The sequence below is a fragment of the Excalfactoria chinensis genome, chromosome 2, assembly GCF_039878825.1.
Source record: "Excalfactoria chinensis isolate bCotChi1 chromosome 2, bCotChi1.hap2, whole genome shotgun sequence".
NCBI lineage: Eukaryota > Metazoa > Chordata > Aves > Galliformes > Phasianidae > Excalfactoria > Excalfactoria chinensis.
Window position 1 is genome coordinate 87,231,899 of NC_092826.1, and position 18,210 is coordinate 87,250,108.

Genomic DNA, 18,210 nt, shown 5'->3' on the forward strand with positions numbered 1-18,210 from the left:
ACAGATCAACATCACTAGACCCCTAGATCCTTTTTCTTTCCCATTTGCATCAGCAATTTTGAGCATATTTACATTAGTCAATGTTCTGGCCCATTTTGATTTTATCTTTAAGTTTTGTTCATTTTCAGAGGGGTTTGAAGGGTCCATCAAAGAGCAGTTTCCACATCCTACTACCAAATGCTTGTTTCATAATTTGCCATGAGATACTTATGTGTGGTATTACGTAACATACAACAGTAACACAAAACATTTAAAACAGGAAGAAGAAAATATAACACTAATTGAAACTTAGTGGGAACTTTAAGCAAACAAGATAAAACTAATCAGATGGGAATTTGCAATGCAAGAAGAGCCACCTGTGCTTGGAAATGCACCATGGGACCTCTGACTCTTAAAACCACCATAATTTTTCTCCTCCCATTCTATCAAGAATTTCCTCCTTCTTAAAATCTCCCTTACAATAAGAGTACTCTGGAACCTTCTCAATGCAGAGTACAGCTACTACCTGCTCATAAACTTAGTGAAGTGCCTGTCGGAGACTGAGAAAAGTAAAACAGCTGAACTCAACATCAGCAAGGCTATAGGAGTGAAGATCTCTGTAAAAAAAATGAATTTCAGAATACTTTCTACGGAGTGTCTCTTAGAGCTAAGCATACATCTTCAGGCACAACTCACTGTGGTTGAATTTGTGCTGGTTGATGTTAGCTGCAGCTGAGTGCCTCTTAACACTCCTTTGAAAATACAAAGCCACTAGGCAGCTAAGCATTTAGCTGGTGCAATGTTAGAAAAAAATAACAGAATAAAGTATAGTTACTTTATGACACTTCATACAATATTTATTGTTAGAAAATATGATAAATATTCATGAAATTTAACAATCATGTACAACACACTTAGCAAACACACACAAGACATCACATAATCTACTATAAGTACTTACATCTTCCACTGTTGACTGCTGGCAAAACAAAAGCAAAACAAAACAATCAGCAGCCAACCTTTCCACTCAGACTTACTGTCATAAATACTTATCTTAAAAACAGTTTTTCTGTGGAAACCATTTTGAACAAGCATGCATACAGAGCTTTATGTAGCCACGTATATTGTTTATGTATGTGCATACATTTACACATCAACTTAATAGTCTTCATACAAAATTTTCTATAATGCTTACATTCAGCTGACACTGTGAAAGACAAGATCAACTAAAAGAAGTCATCCTTTTTCAAATATTGTAGATGGTTTTGGCACTCAGTTCTAAAATACTTGCTATTCAATGATTTTAACTCAAAGAAATGCTATATTAAGATGGCCAGATTAGATGTACAGCACTATAGTTAAAGTGTCGTAATTGAAAACAGCTGTTTAGGTAAGGTCTCTGAGCAGCCCACACTTTGGTTTGAACTGCAAACCTTAGAAAGAATGTTTTTCATTTCTTCATAGATAGCCAGTAAAAAGAAAACATTAATCACTAAAATGGAGTTGCAGTGAAATATTATCTATTTCTTTTGGCTCATGTAAAACTATTGGTTTCTCGCTATGTGTAAAGATTTTTCTTTGTACCAGAAGAGGTTTAGATTGGACATAAGAGGGAACATTTTTTTCTCAGAGTGCTCAGGCACTGGAATGGCTGGCCACGGAGTTGGTGGAGTTGCCATCCCTGGCAGTGTTCAAGAGGCGTCTGGATGAAGAGCTACAAGATATGGTTTAGTGGTTTGTTGTAGCAACGGTAATGGGAGGACAGTTGTCTAGATGATCTTGCAGGTCCTTTCCAACCTTGTGGTTCTGATTCTTCTACAAATACTGCGTTACGCTTTTCACATATTCTGTTCAAACAGAAGCTGGAAAGTAGGACAGACTTAGCAAATTGCTAAACATTTCTGTTGGGTACTTGGGACTTGAGAAAGGTGTGTGACACTTCAGAGAATCAATCCTGTATCAGAAAAGTATACTGCTCACTAAATAGTATTTTAATTGTCCTCTGAACTTACCATGCTGCATATTTAATTTCCAAAAATGAAGTGATGTTTATGCACTGGAGAATAGTTTAAAATAGAAATGGGACATTCTTAGCTTGACTTAACCCTCAAGTGTACATTAAAATGTTGAGAGAAGCTAAGTACAAATAAGTGTCTGGTAGTAATTTCACAGGCAGCCATGAAAACTTGGGGAATAAATGGCATCACTGATTTATTTCCTTTTCTTACCAGAAGAGAACCCTGTCCAGTGGGACAACCTGAGCAACTGCAGGATTTATGGGTTTAGAGAATTTATGAAGCCATGCTGGGTGGCAGAAAGTCATCAGCCAAGAAACCTCACCTCTCTGAACCAGGTGCTCTGTGACAGTTTGGTTTATACCAGTTTAAGAGTTTGCTTTTCTCAATGGTTTATTAATAATATCTTGGGCACTACTAACATTTCACTTATTACTCACGTCACTTTAAGCTTTGGAAGTTTTAATATTTCAACATAATGTCACATACCAACTTTATCAGCTCATGCAGTGAGCCGTGGCTTTACCAGTTTGTTACAATTGCCTGTTTGTTAATCAATGTGCACAGGAAGAAAAATGAGAACAAATATTTGCATTCCCTTAGGGTAGAACAGGGGTCAAAAGAACTAAAATCCCATTTATACATACAGTCACCATCCAATGATGTGAAACAAAGGAATGTTCAAGGTTGAGTGATCAAAAGCAAATCAGAAAGATAAAAGTTACTTTTTCTATGGCTATTACAACATAAGAAATATTTTACCTACTTCATAGGAATGTGACTTTTTAGGAATGGGCATCTTAGTACACTTTGACTAAATATGAGTCAGATTCACAGAGGAGTTTTGTCAGCACAAAAATGCTTCAGTTATCCTACACGGTAATAAATCTAGATAATTTACTTTTCCCTGGCCATGTTACATTGCTAGATGGTACACTGGATAGTAAAAACAGCCTTGAGCAAAAGACTAATGGCCTTCCTGCTGGCATAAGTACAAATGAATACGAATATTCAAACTCCTATTAACTGGCTGGATTTCTGGGTATATATAAAGTAGATCACAACATCACAGCTGTACACAAACTTTTTAGCCCATACAAAGCAGAGATGAGTTGGAAATGAGGTATATCAGACAGAACAGGCACATATAGACTAACTGTGTCTTCTAGATCACAAGGCTCCTATAGAATTCCCAAAGGGTTTAAAGCCACTCTTTTCTGAAAGCAATAGCTGGGGTCACTATGTTTACCTCCAAGGTAAATCACCCTCCTTTTCATCAATGGTAAGTGAACTGGAGCATAAATGCCCCATGTATCTAGGGGATGTTTTGCTTAATTTAGTTAAATCCTGAAAAGAAAAATATTTCATCCAGGATGTGTTATAGCTCAGGGGCACTTGATCATGAGCCATACCTCCAGAGTTCCTAAATCAGATTATAGCATGGCTTTATCTGTCCAGGCATTTAGGCATTTAGTCTGTGCAGGGCTCCAAAATTATATCACATCTGTGTTGCTTTTGGATCCCAAGAATAACTTATATTTCTTCTGAGTTGCATGATACTCCACCTACACTGCACAGCACATACACAACAATGGGATCAATAATGCAAATATTATCCAAGCAAAGCAAATTGTGATGTTGATTTATGTCACGACATAATATTTTCAATTCTTACTATTTTTACGCCTCAGAGCTTGAGCATTTTCCTTAAATTCATTACACATTTAAACCAAAAAGAAGCCTCTAATCTTCATGGCTGACCAGAAGGGCCTAAACCTGTGAACAGTGTCAGCTGAAGAATAAAAAAAATCAATCATAACAAGATCATTTTTTTTCCTTATTTTTGATCAGAGTTAAAAGTTGTTAATGCTTTACAGTTAGCAATTTAACAAGCAGCAGCATTAAAAGCTTCAGCACTGGTATCTCTTCTTGCATAGTTCTTCATACAGGACTATGCAAACAGTAATTTTTACAAGGCAATTAGAGGAAAAAAAAAGACACAGCTATGTTTCAATGGGATATCTAGACAATTCTTCTCCAAATCCTCCTGGTATTAGATTATAAACACTCGGGAAGAGTATCTGTTTTGTACATCTTGTTTTCCTAATTATGTTACCAAGATACTAAATACCAAACAGTGTAATAGAAAGCTTAACTATTAAAGATATTGCTCAAGAGATTAAAGATGTATATCTTTTTTTTTTTCTTTAATCTTTGCATACCTTTTTTTTTAAATTTATTTTACCTTTCCCATATCGCATCCACAGTATAACTCCTATTTACACTGAGCCTCAGAGAAACTGTAAGTTCCTTACTCAGACTTCTAACAGCAGTAGAAGCAATCAAGCTGTTCAGAAGTGGAATTACAAAATAGCAGTGTTTTGTTTTCTTTTGTTTTAATAGTGGCATCGAATAATGAAGTGGACTTTTATCCATAATTTCTTCCCAGACATGTGAATATTCTGTGTATAGTAATTTTGTATACCACCATTTGTGTTTGTTTGTTACAAAACAACAACAAAAAAACCAACACAGAAAACACACTTACTCCTGTGAGTATACATTGTTTTGGTAGCAGATGGCTGTAACTTTTGCATACTGGAATGATTTCAAAGATATTTATTAGGGAATATTCTACTCAGCTTTTGTGAGGCGACACCTGGAGTATCATGTCTAATTCTGGGCCCCCTATCAAGTGGAAGAGACCTGTGCATACTGGAGAGGGTTCAACAGCGTCCACTAAAGTAATGAAGGGGTGGGAGCAGCTCAGCTATGAGAAGGGGCTGAGAGATCTGGAACTATTTGGCTGGAGAAGAGAAGGCTCAGGGAGGATCACTGGAGATCACTGGCAGAAGGCACATTCTGCCAGTCACATTCTTAAATTCACTGAAGATGGATGTTTGGGAACCTGGAGTTGCATGCAGATGCAGATACTTAGGTTATACATGGATTAAAATCTTGAGGAATCTTTACTGATCCTTCAAAGACCCATTAGTGAAAAGACTGACTGTTCACAGAATCACAGAGTCATAGGAGTGGGAAGGACCACTGGAGATCATCAAGTCCAATACTCTTGCTTAAGAAGGTTCCCTACAGTAGATTGCACAGGAAACCATCTAAATGGGTCTTGAATATCTCCAGAGAAGGAGACTCCACAGCGTCTCTGGTAAGCCTTTTCTAGTACTCTGTCACCCCACACAGTAAAGTTCTTCCCTACGTTCGTATGGAACTTGTGTTGCAGTTTTTGTCCGTTGCACCTTGCTCTAGCATACTGCTGAAAAGAGTCCGGCCCCATCAACTCAATTCCTGCAATTTAGATGTTTATAATTTGATAATTTTAGATATTTGTAATATTGTTCCATTCCTTGAACAACACAGTTTTCTCAAACAGAGAACTTAAAACAAATAGCTACCCCCAGAATCTGCAAATCCCAAAGCCCCATTCATTCTATAGCAGCTTACCTACAAAACATACCCAGCGACAAGTAAAATTAATCTTTTTGAGAGCACAGGGACCATTTAGATCAGAGAGAATGTGTAAAGAAATATGAATGTCCACACTGCACACATTATAATTGGAAAATAATGGTCAGTGCTTTTTTAGCAAATAATTACTCTTACAATAAACAAATGGTAACTATGTTGGTCAGATTTCCTCTAGAGGTTTGCTAGATTCCTCAGGCACATCATTTAAAATGTATTTATACTAGCAGAGCACCTTCACTAGAACACAAATATCTCTTTCAAAACATGAAACTCAGTTGCCAAAATAAGTGAAGGACAGACACATACCTGAGGAATATTTTATATCAAAGCTTAAGCTTGGGCCAGGATGAAATGTTTTTGGTATTTACTCTATCAGGAACCTCATTAAAAGTTTTGAGACATATTAGTACAGCAGGAGGGCACCGCCAGAGGCTTCAAAACAATCAAGAGCCTGGCTACTATTTGAGCAGCACACAGGTTTCACACGTTCCTTTCATCCTTACCATTTTCCTTGGTTTAAAGAGGGAGAAGTCAGAAATTCAGGTTTACTCTGTACCCCACTTTCCTCTCAGAAAGTCTAAACTGAGATAAATGCGACAGTTCTGGGGGATTAGCTTGCTGCAAAAGCCACCAAATGTGAATTAAAAACTTTTTAAAAGACTTTTTCTAGGAAGCTTGCTTCAGCCTTCCATGCATATAAACTACCACAGTGCTACACGGCAAAATCACATTTTGTCACTTGCTTGTTGAGATAACAGCAAAACAGAAGGAAAAGAGTAGTGCTATCTCAGTGAAAAACTTGAGTCAGATAAAAACTTACTCATACAGACAATCTGTCTATCTTCATCACTGGTGTTCATTGCCTTATTTCTAGTTTGTTCTTCTCTTATATGTGAGCAGTGCTGTGAAAATGAGCTGACTGGCACACTTGTTCTGGTGCCACAGCTGCATGAGAACTATGGAACAGCTGGGGCCTTTCCAAAACTGCTGCGCTGCAGCTAATGTTAAATGAAGTGTAGTACAAATGGTCAAGGAAGCACTCAGCACCCCTAACAGTGGATGAAGAGAGATAATGAAGATGTGGTTCTTAAATCCCATCTGCTCTAGCAGCTCACAGCAGTGGATAATTTGTGAAGATGTACTTGATAATTTCTCAAATGTTACTTATTCGAAGCTTACCTCAGAAATCCGGAAACTGAGGGGATATGCTAATAATGTAGCCCTTCTTCATTCATTATCCTCTATTATCAGTGGTCTACACACGAAGCATCACACAGAAGCACAAGATCCTGTACTTCTGATCATCTTCAGGGTGATCAGAGAGCTGGAGCACTTCCCTTATGGGGACAGGCTAAGAGAGTTGGGGCTCTTCAGCCTACAGAAGAGAAGGCTCAGATGAAACCTTATAGCGGCCTTCCAGTACCTGAAGGGGCATACAGGAAAGCTGGAGACGATCTTTATATAAGGGCATGTAGCAACAGGATGAGGGGAAATGGCTTTAAACTGGAAGAGAGTAGATTTAGACTAGATATTAGGAAGAAATTCTTCACTGTGAGGGTGGTGAGATGCTGCAACATGTTGTCCAGAGAGGGTGTGAATGCCACCTCTCTGGAAGGAATCAAGGCCAGTCTGGATGGGACTTTGAGCAACCTGGTCTAGAGAGAGGTGTCTCCACCTATAGCAGGAGTTTGGAACTAGACATCTACAAAGTCCCTTCCAATCCAAATTATTCTACAAAGAACAAGACTACAATTTCAAGTCTATAGCTGGGATAGACTGATGTCTAAAATTAGACGTTTCCCATTATCTGTGTGTTTGACTCCCATACTTCAGTCATTTGGAAGTCTTAGACTGGTAGAATTAGATTTTAAGAAACCAGATAATAAGAAATTAGATTTTAAGAGACCAGACATACATTAAAGAAATCTATCTACCAACCTGATCTCCTTTTACCAACTTGATCTCCTTCTATGATCTAGTGACCCATCTGCTGGATGAGGGAAGGGCTGTTGATGTGGTCTACCTAGACTTCAGCAAAGCCTTTGACACTGTCTCCCATGGTATTCTCCTGCAGAAGCTGGCAGCCCATGGCTTGGATGGGTACACTCTCGGCTGGGTAAGGAGCTGGCTGAAGGGCCAGGCTCAGAGAGTGGTGGTAAATGGAGTTAAATCCAGCTGGCAACTGGTCACAAGTGGTGTTCCCCAGGGGTTGGTGCTGGGGCCTGTCCTCTTCTTTATTATTTATATCATCTTTATTGATGACCTCAATGAGGGCATCGAGTGCACCCTCAGTAAGTTTGTAGATGACACTAAATTGGCTGGGAGTGTGGATCTGCCTGGGGGTAGCAAGGCCCTACAGAGGGATCTAGACAGGCTGGAGAGCTGGGCTGAAGCCAATGGGATGAGGTTCAACAAGACCAAATGCCGAGTCCTGCACTTCAGCCACAACAACCCCAGGCAGCGCTATAGGCTTGGGGCAGAGTGGCTGGAGGACTGTGTGGAGGAAATGGACCTGGGGGTACTGATTGATGCACATCTGAACATGAGCCGACAGTGTGCCCGGGTGGCCAAGAAGGCCAACGGCATCCTGGCTTGTATCAAGAATGGTGTGGTGAGCAGGACTAAGGAAGTCATCCTGCCCCTGTACTCGGCATTGGTGAGGCCTCACCTCGAGTACTGTGTCCAGTTTTGGGCACCTCAGCACAAGAAAGATATGGAAGTACTGGAGCAGGTCCAGAGAAGGGCAACAAGGCTCGTGAAGGGCTTGAAGAATCAGCCCTATGAGGAGAGGCTAAGGAAGCTGGGGCTGTTTAGTCTGGGGAAAAGGAGGCTGAGGGGAGACCTTATTCCGCTCTTCCAGTTCCTGAAAGGTTCTTACAGCGAGAGTGGGGCAGGTCTCTTCTCACTAGTGACAAGTGACAGGACGAGGGGAAATGGCCTCAAGTTGCGCCAGGGCAAGTTTAGATTGGATATTAGGAAGAACTTCTTTACAGAAAGGGTAGTTAGGTACTGGAATAGGCTCCCCAGGGAGGTGGTTGAATCGCCATCCCTGGATGTGTTCAAGAGCCATTTGGATGTGGTCCTCAGGGATATGATACTCAGGGATATGATATAGCAGAGGTTTTTTTAGAGATGGGGTACTGGTTAGGTTGCGGTTGGACTTGATGATCTTCAAGGTCTTTTCCAACCTGGGTAATTCTATGATTCTATCATTGATTTTATAGATTATAATATAATTTCATTGAAGAAAACAGTGAAACCTGACACATTTCAGTAGACTGGCTAAGGTCTTTTTTTTAATAATGTTTTAAAAGACTTAACTCTTACTAATAACATTCATCTCACAGACCAAGACAACAATTATTTTGCAAGATTATAAGGGTGTTGTTATTTCTGTCATATTTAAACTATTTTTATACATAAAACACTGACCCTTACAGACAATCACATACATTTGCATGCTTTACTTGCCACATTAAATAGTGCATAATGAATTATTCAGTGTCACATATCTTATTCAGTGGCACAACACATCTACGTTAAGACATTCTTGGCCAAACCTTCTAAAAAGCTCCTCACTATTTGTAAAGGATGCACCCAGAAACACAGACATTTCCTAGCTGATAGTCTTTGCCAGCATCAAACATGTCAGACAAAGTGAGGTGCAACTTACATGCTGTATGGAACCTGCTGAATCACAGCCTGAACCTCTGATTAACCACCTGAGGTGAGCAGTAAGTCAGCCCAGGGAGCACAGGTGAAGGCAATTCTCCTGTGCTACCGGAAGGGGTGGAACCCAGCTCCACCTCTACTAGATCCCATTTAAGGGCTGACTATCACTGAGGAAGGATCTCTTTTGGAGACTGTTCCTTGTGGAGTCTTTCAGTAAGCCCAGGATAAGGGTAAGCTCCATCCATTCATCTTCAACATAACAACTTGTTATCCTAGCTCTCCTGCATATTTCTTAAATATAACATCAGTATATTCATTGATTATGCACAATCAATCAGAACCATTGTATTTGAGATGCTTCAGCTAAAGAAAGAAATAAGTCATTCTAGGCAGAACTAGTACTGCTCTCATCAGAATCCTAGGGGTTAGAAAGGACTTCTAGAAATCCATTCCCAGATGTTAAAATTCACCATCTTATAAGAAAGGACACTAGGGGATATATAATAAGATATTGGAATTCTTAAGGTAAAGAAGATCACTTAATTTATTTTTGCTGGGTTTATTTATTTATTTACTTATTATTATTATTATTATTATTTTTCCTGAGTAGCACCTTCCTTGGAAGCTCAGACTCAGTTACAGACTTTTGTAGAGAAACCTATTCCTGATATAGTACTTACTATGTTCTGTCACTCCCTGAGAGAAGTGAAAAGACAGTTTAGTAAGAAATTAATGCTTTGTATTTTTCTTCTATTCTTCTTTATGAATTTGGGTCACAGTATTAATATTGCATCTTGAACAATAATTCTTTCTTATCTAATTCCATTTTGACACATTTTTTATTTCTATATAAAGTAATTGAAATGCTACTTTCAAAGAACGTTAAATATTTTCAAGAACAGATGTCAAACATTTGGCAGCTTAAATAATACAGATAAAGACCTACAGTTGCCTACAAATACACAACATGCAGTATGCCTTTATTACTTTTGCCTTCCTTTTCACTAACCAGAATTGGAAATAAATATGTAATTGCTGGAGGACAACCTGCAATATCCTACTTAATAGATAGGAAGTATCAAAGTGTGCTGTATGCAACCAGAATTCATTCTCTTGCACATAATCATAGTAATACTGAGTGAGCAAAGCCCCAAAATCTAGGAAAGGTAACACTTTGCTATAGAGAGGGAAAGGGGAACTTCACAGAAACCAAGACAAAGGGTAACTGTAGATAGTTTACATTTAAAAGGACAGGGAAAAGGGGAATTACAGACACTTAGTCAAAAGAAAACCAGAGAAGAGGGCAACAAAGATAAGAAGGAATTGTCCGGAGACCTCTAAGGATTAGATACTCCCAGGCAAGAGGACGCTGACACGGGAGAACTATAACAGCAGATAACACCAAGAAGAAAACAGAAGAAGAATGTCACCCCAAAACAAGGGGAATGGTTGCAGGGGAATGGGGCCATAGGGAATGTGGCCATAGGGAATGTAATGAATATGTAATCAAACTGGGGAGGGGACTATTGATTATGTATTAGCTTGACCTATATCTGTAACACACTTTTCTCCTTACGGTGTGCAAGTTTGGAGGAGCTATCCCCCTTGCACCTGGCACTGCGCAACGCTGGAATAAACATATCTGCTTTATAACCAGTCTCTGGATTATAGAGTTTGATTCCGCAAGTCAATACCATCTTTAACCATTGACCCTGAATTTCCCAGACACTGCTTCTCTGCCATCTTTTTTCATCTTACAAATCCTTGATAAACAGCACTATGTAGGTACAGAAATCTGACCGTCATCAACACGAGGCCAAGGTTGATATACTTCTAAAATCTAGTATGGAGAAAGCCACAGCGTCACAGAGTTGTAGAAGTTGGTAAAGACCTCTGGAGATCATCTATTACAACCTCACTGCTACAACAGATTCCCTAGAGTAGCCTGCACAGAAAAGTGTTCAGGCAGGTTCTCCGGAGGGGACTCAACAATCTCTCTGGGCAGCTTGTTCCAGTATTCTGTTGCTTTCAAATTAACTAAGTTGCTTCTCATATTCAGATGGAACTTCTTTTGTTCCAGTTTGCTCCCATTGCTCCTTGTCCTATCTCTGAGTGCTACTGAAAAAAAGTCTGGCCCCATCAATTTGACATCTGTTCTTAATAAGTTTAGGTCGGATAATAAAACCAGTACCAATAGCTTTAACACCAGCTCCTCTTAGGGCAACAACATTAGCAAAGCTCAGTGCCTCAAATCTGGATGCACCATCAGCATTCATAGAATCACCAAGTCTGGAAAAGACCTAAAAGATCATCCAGTCCAAACATTCACCCACCACCAATAGCTCCCACTAAACCATGTCCCTCAACACAACATCCAAGGAGTAACACAGAACAAACACACTTATTTCTGTGATTGCTCACCCTTGAGGTCATGTTCAGAGGAAGACCAGGCTCCTGTGGGACACTAACAGGTGTCAGGTGAGAAGGGTGGGAGGCGACTTTATGAGTAGTAATTGCAGTGTCAAATCTCACAGTAAAAGCATTATTACTGAAATCATGTGAATAGCCTATGGTCCAGAGCACTAATGCAAGAGGCCTGACTAATTCCATGTTCTAAAAATGTTTTGTTTGGGTTTTTTTTTTTTTTGGGGGGGGGGGGGGAGAATAAAGAAAAGAAATGAGAGAGAGAAGAAAAATAAGAGGTGGAGATCATAGAATCATAGAATTACTCAGGTTGGAAAAGACCTTGAAGATCATCAAGTCCAACCGCAGCCTAACCAGTAGCCTATCTCTTAAAAAACAACCACAAAACTAGTTCTAGCATGATGCATCTCAAGTCATGTCACTCAAATCATTAAACTTCTAGAAACTTGGCAAGACAGAGGAAATGGAAACATTTGTGAGTTGATGCTTCTCATCAGGCAAAAGCTGAAATTCAGATGTTGTGAATCACTGCTATTTGTATACAGGCTTAAAAAGTAAAATACGAAATACAGAGCCACATGGCTCAAAAACCCACATGTTAAGTTTTTGGAAGCCTGCAGTTGTGTCCTTAGTTAATAGCATAACTGTTCAAAAAAAAAAGGTGAGCTCAGAAAATACTGGGCTAGAACTCATTAGAAGTTTTCAATTGTCACTGGCAGTGACTGGAAAAAGCATTTCAATTAAACGTGATTTTTCAATCTGAAAAGTCTCTTTTCCAGAGAAGAAAATTTTCTTGTCCAAAACTCCTGAAGTTCACACTACAATCATCTCTTTCTGAATGAAAAGAAAGATGAAGAGAAAGAATGACACCACTCAATTTTATTTCCTGGTAGTTAAGGAGTGGATATGGCAATTCAGAAAGCTGAATGGAAGACCATCAGTTCAGTTCATTGTGTGCAATCAGAGTAATTATCATTGAAATACCATGTTCTATCCAGAATGCTGGATAAACATATTATTTCTGAACATACTAAATATATATTAAAAACTCTGGCATGTCACTAATACTAACTGCAGGTTTACTTCTGAAATATTTCAGACAACCTACCTCATTATTGACTTCAGCAGGCTTTTTCTTTGTTTCTCCTATGTCCAGATAACTGTGGAAGAAAATCAGTGTTGATTATTTACAGCAGCACCTAGCTTAGAGAATACAGATATTTTATACTTTTTAACACTGAAGCTCTTAAAATTTACCACGCATCACAGTTACATAAATGATAACTAATTCAAGATTTTAATGAAGGAGTGTTAATATAAATCTATAAGCTAGCTCTCTGAATGAATACAAAATGTAAGGGAGAACTATCCATATAAATTCAAGTCAATCACTGGTGCTTGGCAGAGACTGACGGTAACCTACTTGTTGGAAGGATGCATCAATAAATATCAGCACAATATTAGTTTAGCAGAGTTTTCTAGGTTACCATCTTGCCTCCTAGTTTCCCACAGTAAGTTTCTGATACATTTAAAGCCCCTCTTCATACTCAAGTTCAACCAGTGTGTTGGCTAATTCAAAAGGATCTACACAACCTGAGTTTCAGCTGGTCTCAGACACATCTGAAAACATCTCATCCTGGTTTATCGTGACCCTGTAAGAGCATCTTCAGAATTATTTTATGAATAAACAAAATCCAAGGAGAAAACAAGCAAACAAACCCACAAACATTTGAACATCACTGCACTCCACTAGAGTATTCCCTGCTGCACTAGCACAAAAGCATCAATTAAAACACGCAGTGGTAGACTAGCTGTATGTTGACTTTCTAAAGAAAAGGAATTAAATAAGACTCCAAGCATAAGTAACCCTTAAACTGGATGAACAGGCAGCTATTCAGGTACCCAGACTGCGCCAGCACCAGTCCATTGCCAGCACTGCAAAAGCTTCATGAGCCGGCCTTCTCATGAATGCAGCTCAAAGTAGCTGCAGGATCTTGGTTTGTTTCTAGCTCTCTGTGTTGTCACTGGTGTAGAATGAGACACTCCAGAATAATATATCTCAAGATGTTACAATTCCAGGCTTGGAGTGGCAGAAGTTCATGTGCTAAAGGTGAAAGTAATCAAGCTAATCACTGAAGACAGGGAAGAAGGATGTGGATCTCATTATTAGACATCTGTGGAGCAACAAATGTGCCACTTCAAGCTGAACGCTGACACTTCCAGCTCCCGCTTTCCTTGGCTACTTCCCCCTTCCATTACGTTCCTGAATGCAGGTGCCCCACAGGTCTTTACTTCAAAGTTCAGCCCTGCTTAGTCTATGGTAACATGAATTAAGCCAACAAGCATCACTGCAAATTAAAAAAAAAAAAAAAAAAGATAAAAATTTACATAGTTCTTGCTGCTGTAAGACAAGAGTCAGATCCCTTATGACAGAAGTATTGGTGTCCCACAGCTGCAACCACTTTATCTTTGCTCATGAGAGAAACACAAATGTACTCTGTTCTCTAATTCTCTGTTTCTACCAGAACATCACCCCTTGCAACTGACTCCCCTGTCCTCTGACCTGCCTGGCTAAGCAGTCAAACTAATTACCCCTCTGTCTACAATCTAGTTAAGAACCAGACCCCCTGCCTTAAGTAATGCTGCCTACTTTCACAGCACTATATAAACACATAACAATAGTGAACAAGGAAATCGAAAAGATCTCAAAGTCATCCAGACCATCCTCGCCAAAGGGAGCACAACATACTCTCAAGGGATATATATAGCACAGCTTGCTTTTACTGAGTGCTTGAAGTCACATTTTCTAGAAGTATTCTCTTTGATGACCTCAAATATAGGTGCCCTGTTGCAGGTTGCAACCACAAAGCTCTAATCATGAAAAATGTAATAACAAAAATAAATGCCTATTTCCACCAAAAATCAACCTGAGGCACCCAATTCTCTACACAGCTCGTACTAAAGAAAACAGTTACTTACTCTCAGTCTGTGAAAAACACAACACATATGGGAAGGTGAAACAAGATGTGCTGACAATTAACAATGTTAAGGCCACTCAAGGGATAACAGAAATTAATACCAAAAGACATGGTAGCTCTTTCTTGAGCGTGCAGCAATGCATTTGACATGGAAAAGGGACTTCTATTTGGCCTGTCATACATCTTCCTCTCTTGCTTTGCCACTGAAGCGCAAGAAACATCAATAAATCTCTGGCAGCAGACAGTGACAAAAACGGTGAGTGTGCGGATAGAAACCCTGTTCATTAAACACAGAGCTTCACTTTGAAACATACTGAGCTCCCCTGAAAAATGCAGATTCCTCAACGGTACCTGATCAAGACAAGCAAGGGTCCATGAGGCAGGTAGTTTATCATAGGAATTCCCAACCACTCACGGAAAAGGGACTGTTAATTTTGAGATATTTCTCAAGTCAGCTTTAGGATTAATGACCACGGAGACTGAACAGAGCACATAATTAGGCAGCTGAGACAGCGAAATTCATTGCCAGAATTAAGAACCTCTACTGGTGGTTCCACTTAGAAAATGCACAAAAAAGCTCAAGTCTGCCCCATGATATTTTTCCCATCAAAACCTGATAAAATGTCAGCTTAGTTCTTGGTGTCCCAGCAGCAGAAAAAAAGAAAAAAAAAGCAGTAATATTTTAAATGGCAGCAGAGACTCTACTATTCTGGCCAGAAAAAATGTTATATGCTTACCCCATACTAATACAATGGATGGAGAGAATGGAAATGTTGGTAATTAAATTCCCAATAAGGCTGTAACCACAGTACTGTCAACACTCCTCCTTTCTGGAGCTTCCTTCCTAATATCACTGAGCACATACACAGGCACTTGTCCCTCAGCAAAGCACATCCATCACACCATGCCAATGCAGCACGTCCTTAGGGTTAAAGGACTGCCTCTCTGTTTCTATTGCTGTGTCAGGGAGATGCCACTGTGTGACTGATGAAAACTCCAGCTGTTGTACAGCTTATCTCTGAAGCTCTTCTGCAGTATTTTCTGTCGCAAATACCTGACCTTCTTTTAGTCAGTTTTTGTACAATACCTAATAAGGGGTGGCAGGAGAAGGGGAGAGGGGTCTGAAATGCTGATATTCAGGTTCAGTATAAATGTTTAGTTACTTTACAGCCACTCACTTCAGTTTCTTGAAGGCTTCCCTGCCACCAGCCACATACTGCTCTCCACTCTGCAGCTCCTCCAGCTGCCGGACACGGTGCCCGGCCCGGGGCGTATAGATGTTACGCACAGCTCCAAAGGGTGCCTTCACCCCACCGGTCACCTCTTTCAGGAAGACCTCAAAGTTTGACACTTTCTTCTCGTTGATGACAATGCGGCGCCCCGGGAAGAAAGGATCCCCGTTGCGATACACCAGCACGCTCTTCACCATCGGCTGTGAGAGGAACGACCCCTTCGTGCCGGGGTTAGTCATGCCCGCTGTTCTGCGTAGCCAAAGCCGCCCGGGGCGCCGGCTGCCACCTGTCTGTCCGGGGGAAGGTCGCTGCCTGAGCACCGTTCAGCTCCGCTCTGAGAACTGCCTACAGGGGGGAGCCCGCAGCAGGGCCCGGCAGCAGGGCCCACCTCCCAGAGGCAGCGGCGGCAGCTGGGAGGGACCACAGCCTCCTCTGGGCTCCCAGCAAGACTCTGCTCAGCCTCCCCAGGAGCGGCTCCTCCTAGGCAACCAGATCTTGTCACACTGGTGTGCAGGGAGGTTCGTGCAAGTGGCATTCACCCATGCAGCGGCAGATTGCAAAGAGGTGTATCTGAAACTGCAGGAAAGAGACCGGCTGGGAATATCCCCGCGGTCCCCCCATAGTCTTTTTGTCCTCTGGCTTTGCTATCACGGAACGCGGCTTGCCCCTGTCGCGCCGGCTCCCTCTGGGAACTTCATCCTGCGTCTGCCTTTCTGCTCCCTGCTCAGCCAGGCTTCAAACTTGCTGTGGTACCTCCGGAACACAAGGGGCCCTGTGATAGTCAAGCATGCTCAGCTACATGTTGATGTGTTCTTTTCAAGAAAGACATTGCTAGGTTACAAAAAAGAGGTAACCTTGACATTAGAAACAGAGTTGTAGAATCCTCAGAGTTGGGAGGGACCTATAAAGGTCATCTGTCCAACTCCCCTGCAATGAACGGGGGCATCTACAGCTAGATCAGGCTGCCAAGGGAGTAGGATAAGTGAAAAACACACTACAATCACATCTCATCAACTTGGGATTTTTGTTTTTCCTTTGGATGCATTTCTTTCAAAATAGGAAAGTAGCACAAAATAACACTGCGCTCATTGATTAACTGAGTAAATTAATTTAGCTATTTGCATTCTGGAAACACTTAAAAGCTTTTCAATACTCTGATCATTTTTCAGCTGAACAATTCAGATGTAATTTGTTCTCTTAAGAGCTCTATTGCAAGAGCTGATGTCACTGAGCCGGTCCAAACCTGCAGTTCTCTCTGGAGGGAGAGAAGCTCAAATTCAAAAGCTCAAATTCAGAAGATCATGAACACTAAGTTGCAGCCTGAAAATCATGAAGGTATCCTTGGGCACAAAGGATTTTTACACAGGTAAATCAGTAGAGTAAAACACAGAAACAATAGACAAAAAGTAAAATCTCACAGGCTCGGTTAATGGACGGATGAGTCTTTCAGTTGATCAAACCATTTTTGATTATGGTTTATTTTTCTTTTCTTGAAAACACCTCAGGGATGCACGGCTTTCCTCTCCAGGAAACTGCATAATAAAATGCAAAGAGTTCAGCTCCCCCAGACCTTTGCCACATCTTGGATACAAGGAACCGTAAAACTTGGCAGAAAATAAACAGAAAATGCCTTAAATTCAATCTGAATTCCTTTAACATCATCTCCTTTTCCCCACTAATTTTTTGCAAGTTCAAAACTGCTTCAGACTTCCTGCCCGGAACTGTTTAGCGTACAGTGATGATCATTTTTTCTAGTAGATTTCAACACGGGTGCTGGCAAGAATTTTTCATTCTTTTTATCTTGCCTCCTATGATGGGGAAATTACCCTCCTGCTGTGAAGTTACGACAGGGCGGTTAACCATTACAAAAAGAGCAATTTCAGGGTGAGTGAAGTCAAATATGCTACTAATGTTATTGGTTAACAGTTAAATTTCTCCAGTCCCTGCTGGCTTTCTTCTAGTTAATAAAGGGGGGAACAAGGCCTATAGAATCCTTGGTTTGATACCACTTAACATTCTGCTCCCTGAAGTTAAAATTTGAATTAAAACATGCTTTAGTTATGTGTAAAAAACAGAAGAGCTGATGATCTTCACACTGTTCTGCAGTCATGTAGCAATGATATGCCAACTGCCTGCTATTTTGTGCCAGAGTAATTTAGCCTTGCACTCGTTAGGACACCCCCGTTACTTCAAAATACTATTGCTCTTTACATATGGCCAGGCAAACTATACACACTTTTGTGGATGGTAATTAAGTATCCCTTTGTGATGAGCATAGAGCTGTGGCACAGGGACACAGCATCAAGCGAGGTCCCTTCTCCTGCAGCAATACACCTTGAGATCTCTGCTGCACCTGCACCAGGAGAGATCTGCAACTTGTTGCATGAACCTGACTGAAAGGTTCCAAGACTGCAAAACCTGAGG

General features: G+C 40.5%; 1 protein-coding gene across 2 annotated transcripts in view; it reads right to left on the reverse strand.

Moving 5' to 3' along the window:
• DCDC2 (doublecortin domain containing 2) overlaps window positions 1–16,106 on the reverse strand; it is a 51,661-nt gene extending 35,555 nt beyond the window's left edge. Inside the window, exons 1-3 of one of the 2 annotated variants that reach the window (XM_072329268.1) lie at window positions 15,733–16,106; window positions 12,685–12,736; window positions 941–958 (exon numbers count right to left, since the gene is read on the reverse strand). In XM_072329268.1, the coding sequence (XP_072185369.1) occupies window positions 941–958; window positions 12,685–12,736; window positions 15,733–16,025 (363 nt within the window). In that variant the 5' untranslated portion in view covers window positions 16,026–16,106. The remainder of the gene's footprint in view (window positions 1–940; window positions 959–12,684; window positions 12,737–15,732) is intronic. The other variant, XM_072329269.1, reaches the window with a different exon arrangement.
• Window positions 16,107–18,210: the final 2,104 nt, after the last annotated feature.